Raw genomic sequence first — 13507 nt, 5'->3', positions numbered from 1 at the left:
CTAGCGCTTCATGTTGAATTTGCCTTTTTTGTTCAGTTGGCATTCATCAGCCCATAACTTCCAAATGAAAGCAGTTCAATGCTTATATTTACATTTGACAACGAATTTGAAAGACTATATCCAGGAATTTTACTCTGATAATGAAATAACAACTTATTATCGTCAAAGACGGAACAGCCTTTTCAACAGCCATCTTTCGTTATCGCCGACGTGACAATTATGACGTCACTATAATAATGACGTCATAATAAAGATTTGGAAGTTATGCACTCATAACTGCCAGGTGAGCTTGTTAAAGTTATATAGTGGGGCTGCAATGTAAATGTAAATATAATTTGAAAAGTGATGATTTTTTTAGTTCAATCAGTTTACATGGTGTATGCGTTTTATATGTAACGTGTATATATAGTTAAGTATGGTTGTTTATTTACGCTCGTGTGTGTTAATATGTGTATGTGTATCTTCATTGTAAGACAAGTAAAGACTTTAGTACATATTTTGAGTTGAATTTTTACTTAAGAAAATTTTACGACCGGTGATGAAATCAACTTTTTGTCTCAGCAAAATCATGATCAAACATTTGAAATTATAGAAATGTGCAAATCAATGCATATTCACATTATACAAAATCAGTTAATTAATTATATGAATTAATTTGCATATCAGTATTTTTGTGAATCAATTCCTCAAAAAACATCCAATGGTTACGAAACTTCGCATTATCAAGCATTTGTCGATTAAACATTTTACTCGCACTCTTTGAAACCATTCGGCTGTTTATATTATATTTCATATTTCTGTTATAGAAATTAATTATTCTATTACTTATTAACAGAGTGAGCAAATGCTAATGTTTGTAAGCTTTATCGTTTTATCCCTTATAGTGTTTTAAAATTACTTTGGATAAAGAGACAATATCTAAGCGTTGTTTTCAATAAAATTCACTTATTTTCGAGTCAAAATCGTTACACGTGAAATGTTTCCGTTGACATGTACACTATAACTAACCATCGTCATTGTTTTGCCGCTCCAAAATTGAAATTCTTACCGTATTAAAATGCACTTATATATTGTCATATAATATCCTCCATACTGGCGTTGAAAAAAAAACCTTAAGCAAGTTAAAGTTACAGTATCTCTGTTTCAAGAATTTGCGTGACTACTGTATTTGTAGTTATTGTCATGATGGTATGTGATATCGTCTCCTCGACGCTTCAACTATTTCTCCACAATACCCCAGTACTACCTGCCCGGGTGAATGCCTAAGGCAGGTTTGCCTTATCTTTATCCACTCAACATGGCACATGTAAACTATCAAGAGGAAAGACAAATAGGAATGAAATACACAATTCTAAAGTTAATCGTCATTATATTAGCTAATGAATCCATGGTGACAATTGGATGTCAAGGAGATTTCATCGGACGCAATAGATCATGTCGACCTACGACATGCCAGGTGAGATGATGTTATATTTTTAATTACCTATATTCAATTTCATTTGTTGTAGAATTGTTGTATATGAATTAAATATTTACGTAGCTTTTTTATAGTCTCGGAGAAATATCTGAAATGCTAACACAGAATGGAATGTTACACAAAAATAGATACTTAGTCGTATGACTGTTATGAACTAGCTTTATTTCATTTGGTGCTTTTATATAACAATGATAAAACAAGCCTCTCCGATATTCTTGTTTTTCCTCTATCCTGCCCAGTTTATCCAGAGAAGTCACACATATTTCTAATTTTGTATTGCTATTTGGTTATTATTAACGCATACGCAAGGAAACTGCGGTGTGTTATTTTGCATAAATTTTCTCACCCAGATATAACTTCAGATCAGGGTTAAAAACATCCCGTCACACTTCAGTGAATATGCTGTAAGGCAGATTTACTCCTGAGTGTTATCGTATTTTCCCGTTATTCTGTGTTTTCCGTATTTGTATAATTTTGGGACTCAAAAATACATCTTTATTGATCAAATCATGAATCATTTACAAGAAAAAAGAGGGATTGGCTATAGGTTGGTCTAGTCAAATATAACAACAATTTAGTAAAAACACATGATACTTGATATGCTTTCTCCCTCGTCGAGCTAGTCACAATGGCTGACCTACATCGAAAACTATACAACTAGGGTAGCCTTACACCTTGACACGGGTGCACTCAACTGTGAAGGCACACAATGAGAATACAAACTATTTACATTCCGTAACATCATCGTCATATATTCATCTTAATATAAATATCTGATAAAAAGCTGATATATCAGTGTTACACTCGCGATCAGAAATTTCTTACTGTCATTATAGAATATAATATCTATATGTTTAGTGTTACTGTCGACGATGAATAGTTCTGTCAACCGATCTACATCCTCATTTTTGACAAATGAATTTATTATAGGTTAAACAAATTGACACATGGAATGCCATCCGGAGATTATTCATCTCAACTGGAACATACAGACATAAAGTACAAATTTCTCTTTGATAACATTCTCATCAATAATCTTTATGGATATAAACTCTCAGATCAACAATTCAAAGCGCAAACAAAATGTGTAGATATTCACCTCTTTAACATTTCGAAATAAAATTTGTCGGAAAAACCATTTAGAAATATTTCTGATGGATTCCCTTTTTCCCTATTACATTTCATTATTTCTACTTTCCCACAAACTCTCTCCTGTTATGTGTTCTATGTTTATCTTAATGTCCTCTATTTTATTTTTATGTCCACCTTTAAGCTTCCTTCTTGAACATTTCCTAAATAAACCCTCATTCTGCAGAGAAAATAGTTTGCCTTATCTACTCTTTTTTTGTTTTTGCAGACTCCAGATTCTTTTAAACCACCAAGATATTGTTTGGAACGCAATGAAAAAGGTATGTTTGTTCGAAATAGATGTAGCTATTAGAGCGTATGTCATGAGAAATAAAGGCCTGGGTCGGAGGTGACAAAACTTAAGTATCCCCAGGGAAGTACATGGTGTCTTTTAAAGTTTTTTTTAAAGTTTCCGTTGGTTAGTCACGTAAATAACAAACACGGGTCGGTTACACTCATATGTGCATACCACCAGAAGAATTGGGTTGGGTTTTTATTGTTTACTTCCTATCAACAACTATGATAATTTAAGGACGGTCTCCTTTGTGTGCGAGATTAATGCGTTTATGGAACGCGTTTGTGTTGTATTTGCTGCGGTGTGTTCGTTTTTGTCTGCACGGTAATAGAGCAGAACTCAACTAATAGCCAAAAGTCAGAAAGTGATAAGGGAGACAATAGAAAGAACCAATGTGTTTAGTAAGAGGAAAATGGATAAGATCCCGAATTCAGTCGCCTCTTACAACATGCAATGAGAATATTACGTACCTGGCTATGGCCATAATACATGAAAATAATTCGGTTATATATTGTCTCGTTATTTTTTAGTTTTGAAAGTATTTTTTGGTCACTGACGAGTCCTAAAAGGACGGCCAAATTGTATGATTCCGGTTATTATTTTTTTTTACTTTACTTCAACTCTCAATTTGTATAGAAAGCTGCTTATAGCTTATGTTTCGTTTGTACCATCTTCTGAATATAATAGATTTGACTTTTAGTAATTTATTATTTACTTTCGGAAACAATCTTATTACACAGGTAGTAACAGTTTCTGTCGTTTACGTGATATTTCAGAATGGAAGAAATGTCTTACAAATTTAAACAGACCGTTTTCCAGCACCAAAAGAGTCAGAGATGCAGTTAATAGACCGCCATATATATCCATGTTATCAACAGACCTGGTGGAAGATGGTGCCACTACTTTACCTGAAATAACTGCCGTCATTTCATATAGCACAAGTCAATGTAATCATTTTAAAACATCTATGCCATACAATATATTTGTTGGTTATAGCAGACCAGTGTTTATTCATCTTATCTGGGTACATTTCGTTACCTTTTTTTGTGAAATGATATCGTAATGTGTTTAACTTTTAATGAATATATTTTCTTTTTAAAAAATATGTTTGTTTGAGTGTTGTGGCATTGTTAATGCATAATGAATATGAAAATTATAAAATACCTGCTGAAAGTATTTAATAAATCAATACGATTAAATTGGATTGATCAACAGGCTATGCCTAGCCAGGCCGTCTCCCATACAAAAGCATTATAAAAATGAATGAGAGAAATACCTAACTTTCATTTCAATAAATGAAGAACTTAAATGTTTAGATGCCTACTGGATAGTGAATATGACCAGTAGTGAGAATGAAAATGTAGCTGGAGATCCATATTACTATCGACTACCTGACCAAAGAACTGTACACCTAAAACCGGAACATCAAAATCAGGTACGAACTTAAATATGCTACACCTCTGACACAGTGTAATATATTGTTACTATTTTGACAATAAATGGCATTAAGTTCATATATGTGTGTTTATTTAAGACATACAAATGAGAAATGATAATTTTATGACGTCAAAAATGTCGTTATGAAGCCAAGATGTTACGATTTTTTTAATATCCCTGCCTGTGTAAGAGATCAACATTATAATCATGTTTGTATACACGTAACCTTGATCGTAGTTCATTCTGAGAGATAGCTACATACAGAAGTAATAAATATGGTGGACTTCATGCAAAACGAAAATAAGGCAATACACATTTACTTTCCGTCGCAAAAAATCACGATCCTCTGCATGCTGCCACCAACGAACTAAAAAGCTTCCTTAGCATTGCCCCTTCGCTAAATTGATATAAATGTGATTGATCGAAAGGTTTTAGCTGGTGAACGATGGTCAAACATATCACGAAAGAAATCTTACCCATTGATTCAATCGCATCATATACTTATAGTTTTCAATAAAGATGACAAAAAAACGAACGTTACACTACGTACGTATGTACGTTACACACTTGCCTCTCTAACAAAACCTGTGTCGCATGTGTTCCGATTCCATTGCCGTTTTATATAAAAATATATACTAGGGATAATTGATATGTTCTGAGCCTTAAATTGAGGAAGATACTCAAGGATGTTCTTTTAAAGTCCCCCTATTCTCTGACTATATAGGGCCGTGTATCCAAGGACACCACTACCGAAGGGGATTATGTTTAAAAATAATACAATATGTCCGACAAAATTCACATCCTTCATTATGACGCTCACAACATATCAATCAGCCCTCGTGTATATATAATTCCGACTGTCTGTGCAGTCTCCGATTGAAATCCTTCCCTTCATTCGTTTCATAACCTAATTTCCGTTTAATTCATTCTTTTCTGGAGATGTTTCCGCTTGTGGCTTTCCTCGCGTCTTATTGCGATCGATCGAAATGTTATTTCGTTTTATCGAAATATTATTTCGTTTTATCGAAATAATAATTCGTTTTATCGAAATATTATTTCGTTTTATCGAAATAATAATTCGTTTTATCGAAATAATAATTCGTTCTGTGACAAGATGATCAAACAGCAACAACACTTGCGATCATTTGTTGACACTCAGAAAGGAACACAGATAAAACATTAATGTAAAAAATAACATATCCAAACAGATATTGGAGGAGGACAAACTAATTGGCTCTGGTTTCATCAATATTTCTGACCTTCAGGAAAGTCCTGTACTTAGAATTCTCCAAAGAAAAGCATTACAGGATTTAGGGAAAACTCTTAAGGAAAAATCCTTCACGTCTGTAATGTTTTCCTAAGGACAATTTTCAGTTAAGAAACGTTCTTACATAAAGTATTTAAGGAATATTGATGAAACTGGGCCAATATTATAACAGAGTTACAATGGTGGATGTGATCACAGTTCAATCATTTCAACAATTACCCTTTATAAGAAAAAGTATTTATAGGAATCAATTTTCAACTATATTACTAAACTTTTACTTCTGTTGGTTGCATTTTTTATGCAGCACTATACACCTTAACAAGCAAATGAAGGACAAGGACAGTTGTCAAGATCCCACGCCCATTCAAATATTGCATTACGTGAAAATAAATGGGCAACATGCATAAAAACATAAAACACATGACATAGCATTTAGAATCATTACATATTGCGATAATCGAACTATAGGGACTTAGGCAATGAGTCTACTAAGTAAGCTTCATTAAAATCTAATCATTCCTTCAAAAGATATTGTGCCTAAAGCCAATCAGGTCAAAGCAGCCTCATTAAATATCTGCGCAATATGACGATAATCTAACTTTAATGAGAGGTTTAGGTAATAACTCTACATTACAAGTTTCATCAAAATCTTATCATTCCTTCAAAAGATATCATGCGGAAAAACAGACGGAAGGACAGATAAACAACGGAACCCATTTGTATATAACATTTCGATATAACGAAATAACTTTTCGATAAAACGAAATAACATTTCGATAAAACGAATTATTATTTCGATAAAACGAAATATTATTTCGATAAAACGAAATAACATTTCGATAAAACGAAATAATAATTCGATATAACGAAATAACATTTCGATAAAACGAAATAATATTTCGATATAACGAAATAACATTTCGATAAAACGAAATAATATTTCGATATAACGAAATAACATTTCGATAAAACGAATTATTATTTCGATAAAACGAAATAATATTTCGATAAAACGAATTATTATTTCGATAAAACGAAATAACATTTCGAGAAAACGAATTATTATTTCGATAAAACGAAATAACATTTCGATATAACGAAATAACATTTCGATAAAACGAAATAATATTTCGATAAAACGAAATAATATTTCGATATAACGAAATAAAATAAGTGTGTAGCATGTCAGTCAAGGGGCTCCGTACGATCGCCATCAATCGTTTGTATTTTTGTTTTCAGCGCATGCGCAATCAGTATTTCATTAAATATGGGGGCGGAACGCAATTAATCTATTTATTTTCATTTTATAAATAAATATAAATAGGAATATGCCAATTTCCGAGGGTGGTGATAGTGTAAAGTATTTAAATTTTATTAATGAAGAAAAATACATACGACTCTATTCGTGTTTTTTTTATAATAAAATTTTTATTTGTCGGAGGTGTAGCATCTTAACAATAATCTCATGTGCGTTAATGTAGCCAATATGTTTGGAATATCTCAATAAAATGAACGTTCAACTAACAGGTATTATCTAACACATGCATGCGTGATAACACAACGTGTAATCCGGAACACAATAAGTTCATTGTTTATTGGTTTTTGTTTTTCCTTCTTAAATATTTTTTTTAATTGGTCTTAAATTCAAACAAATATTTTCAGTAGAAAAATTGCGATTTTGTTACTTTTAAGTAATGAAATTTTGATGGATATTTCTAGATAATTTAGGAGAGAAATGTGATGATGCAGCAAATATTGTTTAAACAATTTATTGAGCGACTATTTTGTTGCAGGAAGTCAATATTACGATGTCATACAGAGGACTTGAACCATGTACCAATAGGTGCAATCTGCATGGTTGTTATCTGTACGTATTCCATCTGATCTCGCTGTTACCTGGATATTCGGCTATGACGTATTACATCACAGTTTTTAACAGTAAGTTACTTACAGCTCAATATCACTTATACTATACAAAACCAATATCAAGTCTGGGTCTGTTTGAAAAGACAATAGCACAGACAATATAAACAATACGAATGCTTACTGGTAAAGTTTGGCACAGATGAGTGAAAGTGTGGGCGATTTTACTGTACTATCTGGTAATGTTAAGCCAAGATTAGTGGGAGTGTTGACAATTTGACTGTGACCTCGTATACGATTTGGCACAAATAAGTGGAAATATGGACAATTTTACTCTACTCTTTGGTAAGGCTGGGCAGTATTGGAGGCATAGACAATCTAACAGCACGTTTTCGTAAGTTTGGGAACAGTGTTAGTGTAGTGGAAATTTGTCTGTGATGACACCCAGCTTTGTAGACTCGATTTATATTTGCATCCTTTATCCTTTATCCGGTCACGTGATACTAATCAACATTTAAAGCAGAGATAGAGCAGAGAGAAGAAAGTGCCGACTCGAATATGTCTCGGCAAAAGGACATAACCTTTAACCTTTCTCACAGAGGCAAACGTTAAGCTGTAGTCGTGAATGGCAGCCATGGCAATGACAGACTCTTTTACCCGAAGTCTAACCTTAACCGATGTTGTCCATTTTGCAAAAGTCGCTAATGTTGTTTACTTTAGAGTGCTACTTCGTCCATATTATAAACTAACCAAATGAGACCAGTCCTTGGGTACACGGCCCTATATCGCTATCAATCAGCCCTCGTATGTATTTGGGCTTCAAAACAATTATTCACAAGAAGCTGTTATTTAGGATTATTAGGTGAAAACAACACAATGAGAACTGGCGATGATGAAAAAATAAGTAAGTATACCTTATGTTCTTATGTTCTCTATACGTTTTATTTTCAGTTTCAAAAAATGTTAATTTATCCAAACTAAGCACAAGTTGGAAGTCTTCAATTGCTGTTAGCTCGGCAACAGGAACTGTGCTTGTAGTGTTTGAGCCAATTCCTGCAAGACTACTGTCGCCTGAAAACGTCAGTTACAGAATTGGTATTCATAAATCCCCAGAATCTTATGACACATCTCCTCCAGTGCAAAGCTATGAGGTATATCGTTTATGTAGTTAACTATTAATCAGGAATCAATATCAAATGAAATAACTTTATAATCTGGTTTGTCTGATGAAGCGCTTAATTATTATATGTGTTTTATGTATTCTACCTTGAAAACACAAATCGCCAACAGCTAGGACAGGCATTTTGAAATGCTTCTATGGCGGCTTATTAGGGCCATGTTTGCATTATTGAAGTTTTTGGGGCAAAACAAATATGGTTTCGTTTTCTAAAAATGTCGCTTTTTCCCGGCGAAAAAAACGGCGTTTTGGACATGGCCCTAATCAACTACCATATTCTTCACAGGATAATCTTTTGGTGCTAGAGAATAATAGAATTTTACAAAGGTCTGTTCCGTGAACAAGGTTTATCACATATTTCACACGGTGATTCCGTGGTTGGTAGAGCAATGGGATTAAAAGAATCTCACATGGGTCTGTGCCGTGGACAGGGATATTTCAGCCCGAGTGTAAGAGGTTTGCTTGCTAGCACGCGGCTTGCCGAGTGCTGTCTAGCAAACCTTTTACAACATTCTTTTTCTCACATACTTTAAAAAGTAACTGTGTGTATGGAGTTGTAAATCTTTTTCATCACACCAACATCAATGTCCCAAAACGTGCGTCAAAATTGATGACGTTATCAATTTGTACGTAGTTACACAACATAAATGATCATGTTACGCTAATGTGAGTGGCGTCATAGCCCTTGTCTTTTGTCTTTCTCTACCCTGTGTAAGATCGGTGTTTCACATTCTTACCAACAACAGAATCACCCTGTGAAGTACGAGAAAATACAGATATACGCTATGACGCTGCGTAACGTCATCATTTTAGGTAACGTTGCCACGTCGCCAATTGATCAAGTAATCAATTTCGTCGCATATATCACGGGGCATTGATAATGACGCGATGAAAGCATTTCGTAAATACTCACAACTTTATTTAAACATGTGAGAAAATTAATCAAATATGGACCTGTACCGCGGACAGGGATATCTCAGCCCTCATGAAGTTTTTCTGACCAGCACTGAGCATGCCTCGTCTTACCAGCCAAACTCCAGGCTGAGATATCCTCGCCCACTGAACGGACCCATTGGAAATGGCTTGTCAGTCAGACGTCTTACATATAGGAATTATTGCTTGAAAGGAAATGTGGCTGTTACATTGCATGTAGGCCATTGAAGCATTTTATTCTTAATGAAATATATAGAGGGAAAGATGCATACAATTTCTGACACTGCTTAATTATTTTACAGACACAAAGGGCAGCAACAACATATACACATACGTTCCTTGGGATTGACACAGGAGATTACTTTGTTGAGGTAGATAAACTTATATTCAATTCACATAATTATGTATTGATATAAGACACAACTTTATGTGGAGACTTTCGGATATTCTGAAACATGCGAAAGACTATATTTGTTACGTATTACGTCTTCTCTAGCGAATGTTCATTTTCATAACAGGTTAACTGCATTTTGTACAATCAAAATTTGCACCCTAATCCATGGAGCAGATCCCAGCCATTCTCGGTTCCGCCGATCGATGGAAATCATTCTCGTGAGGACCTGTTTTTACCTGGCAAGTTTCTTATTTATATACAAAAGTGTTTTTGAAATTTTGTTTTAGAGTTGAAATATGTCGTTCTTCACAAATATGAATACTTGTAATAGAATCAGCAACCATGGTACATTGTAATATAGTGTATCGTGTTTCCCTGACACTAAGGTATACTGTAAAATCATATTAACAACAATGTACAAACAAAGCAAATATAATGCATGTGGAGGATAGATCATAAATCTACATAAACTTCTTTTTGAATTTTTTTGTGTTCATTATTTCTGAAAATTTATTAACATTTGGTAATTCGTATAATACTTATCTAGATATATTTTCTTTCTGTATTCAAATAAGGACATTTCAATAAATAGTGGAATTCATCTCGGATTTCATGGGTATTGCAATAATGATATTTTTATATTCAATATTTTGCCATCTCCAAGTTCCTACTCTAAATTTATGACAAGTCCAAAATTTACACAATAAACTTCGCGTATTGCAATTTAATTATTCTAATTAATTTTCTTTCATATATTCTATAACAAATAGATTTAGAGGAATTAAAAACTTCTCTGCTAAATTCTTGTAAAAACTGGTCACTTTGAAATCATTCCGATACATCTTGATTGCGCTAATTGGTTTTCTATATTTGTCTGCTTGCCTTGGTTTATCGCCCCATGAATAGCCATTGTCATTTTATAGCGGGGCCTCCTTGTAGTAGGTGTTGACTACCTTACTGAACAAAATAGCATGCCACATCTACGGCAATTAGGGTATACGTAACGTGTCTGGCTCAAGGACACAGCCACGGCAACACAGACCGGTCCGTTTCTCAGAACACACCTCTCAGATTATCGAGATTCACCTCGGCTCTTTACCCGAGGTTGCATGGTCGGCGCTCTTACCGACCGAGTTATCGTGGCCGCTAACTTCTAATACCATTTTCTATTTTTCATCATTACGTTAGTCTAGTCTGTTTAAATCCAATTATGCACTAAAATTAATAAAATTAAACTGTGTTAAAATAAGTACGTTTACAACATATTGGTCTGGGTAATTATTTTATTTACGGCATTATATCTGAGAAAGATAAGCTTATGGTTATTTCAGAGTGTTGGAATATCTAAATGTATGCTTAATCTTATTTTTCACTACACTGAATATACTTTTTCCTAATGTCCTTATATACTTACATTATATGTAGCCATTTGTTTCCATGTGTGTTATGGTTTTAAATCAAATGGGGACCATTAAGTCACCTCGTTTGTCTTACTGATATTGGCGTGATGATATTTTGTCAAATAACGAAAAACAAAAACAAAATTTAAAAAAAAAAGAAGATAACGAATAAATCAAAAAAGACATAACATAGTAAGTATGAAACCAAACTAGGTGATATTTGCAATGAAATCGTTCTTATATCTTTCAGGAGAGAACGTCGATATCAAAGCTGATAAGAAAATTGACAAAACCTCAAAGGATTTCAAGATTATTAATTCATTATCAGTAGTTGCTGCACTTTGTGTAGTCATATTATTGACAAGTGGTATTTACATTTTACGACGAAAGTCTTCAGGTAAGTATGAAATGATACGTAACTTTGAACTTAATCTCAATTAAATATATATATATATATTCGCAAAATGCGAAAAAATACTACTTAATTAATAATTATCCTTACGACACAGCCAATGTTTTCACTTAAAATGACTAGTACTTAATCTCTGTTACAAAAATGTTTATTTGAATGCAGATAATACATGATATGTATACATGTGTATTACATTTTACCAGTGAAATATCAGAAATGATTAAATCTTATATCGTCACTCCTTATATCAAAATATTGTTTTAGATTAAAAAGAAAAGACCGACTTTGTTTGTTTTGTTTTGTTGTTTTTTTTTTTGGGGGGGGGTACAAATTAAAACTTTAGAGACATCGTAAAGGACAAAGTAGCAATTTAAATAGAGTTAATTAGTAATAACGATTTTTTTTATCGATAAAAAAGAGGGAGACTTGTTACATTTGCAAATATTCCATAACGGAACATAATCACTTCACAAGTGTCATTTTTTTTAATGTAAATAATGTCTCTTGTAAATGAAAATAAAAACATGTCAATGAGTAGGATTTTTGGTTTATCACACGAGTCCTGGCATTTCTCATTTTCTCTATTTCTGCTTCTTATTTTATAAAACAATAATGAGCACTACAAAAAAGACAAATTCACTTTTTTCTACAAATGCATCAAGCTCTTTGTTTTGTTACAAATATTCGAATATGTATATAGCATTCAACTAAAAAATTATAAATTAGTTATAGAATGCATTGGATTAAAGCATTTGCATTTAAATTTAATTCTTATTAATTCTTTATTTATTTATTTATTTTTTCTTTAGACATGAAAATTGAATGCTTTCCCGTTTAAAATAACATAATATCCTATCAAAAACCATTCTATATTCTCTATATATTCTTTCTTGTATCTAGCGTGCCTTCATATAGTCTTTGCATTTATGACTGCTTTAATGTATACTAGATGTGAAAATATGTTTTTAATTTTTTTTATATCTAATTTGATCTCTTGTTTCAGTCAGAAAGTCCGAATATCCGAATAGGCACACTTCTCCATTTGGAACCCAAAACAATTTTACTCAGGCCGATGAAACTGTGCAAGGAAGAAATCTAATCGAAACATTTGAAGACAGATTGCTGGATTTTAACAAATAAAAACGATTGAAAGAAAAAACGAAAAAAAAATTGCTTTTTTTAAATTGAAAATTGATTTGAGGATTGTCACATGTATTATTAGATCAGTTGATATCTGATAAAAGAAATACATATTCGAAGAACATCATCGACGGATAAGCCGTTATATAACGTTATATAATGAAACAAGATATGTGTTTGCTTTAATTTGAATTAATTCTTGATGCGAGTCTTTTCTGGTGTGATTAGGCAAAAAATGACTAATTTGCGATGTGCTGTGAAATACAAACACAAATTTACATGATTTGCAGCAAGAGATCAGGAGTGCGAGCAGCACGTGTTCACATTGTTAGAGAATGAACATACAAATTGCAGATACATGGTAAAAATATCAACAATGCAACTTACTCCATACGATTTTAACTATTAATTTTATTATATTCTGTTGTTCTTATTCTGTTAAAAAGTCATTTCATATACTTTTGCCATAATTTTAATAAAGTTTTGACATTTTGTACTTGAGCTCGGTTTCTTAACTTTCTTATTTAGTAATAAATAACATGAACAAATACATTTACGTTATAAATCCCAATAAAACTGAGGGC

The 13507-nt window shown here is 32.8% G+C and overlaps 1 protein-coding gene across 1 annotated transcript; it reads left to right on the top strand.

Annotated features, from left to right (window-relative positions):
* The first annotated feature begins 243 nt into the window (after positions 1–243).
* On the top strand, positions 244–12935 carry LOC117330541. The gene is made up of 10 exons (XM_033888929.1): positions 244–1456; positions 2835–2886; positions 3677–3847; positions 4217–4335; positions 7398–7542; positions 8419–8618; positions 9880–9948; positions 10096–10210; positions 11622–11768; positions 12787–12935. The coding sequence occupies exons 1-10, from the start codon at positions 1259–1261 to the stop codon at positions 12921–12923; spliced, it is 1353 nt and encodes a 450-aa protein (XP_033744820.1). The 5' UTR covers positions 244–1258; the 3' UTR covers positions 12924–12935.
* Positions 12936–13507: the final 572 nt, after the last annotated feature.

This window comes from Pecten maximus, chromosome 7 (assembly GCF_902652985.1).
Source record: "Pecten maximus chromosome 7, xPecMax1.1, whole genome shotgun sequence".
In the NCBI taxonomy this organism is placed as follows: domain Eukaryota; kingdom Metazoa; phylum Mollusca; class Bivalvia; order Pectinida; family Pectinidae; genus Pecten; species Pecten maximus.
This window is presented reverse-complemented; position numbering and strand designations above follow the sequence as displayed.

What these genes read in the sequence shown, in the direction of transcription:
- LOC117330541 (XM_033888929.1), top strand. Translation starts at nt 1,259, where the DNA reads ATGCCTAAGGCAGGTTTGCCTTATCTTTATCCACTCAACATGGCACAT. An exon ending in TTACATCACAGTTTTTAACA is followed by an intron (nt 7,543 to 8,418) that starts GTAAGTTACTTA and finishes TTTTATTTTCAG; the next exon opens with TTTCAAAAAATGTTAATTTA. An exon ending in CAGGAGATTACTTTGTTGAG is followed by an intron (nt 9,949 to 10,095) that starts GTAGATAAACTT and finishes TTTTCATAACAG; the next exon opens with GTTAACTGCATTTTGTACAA.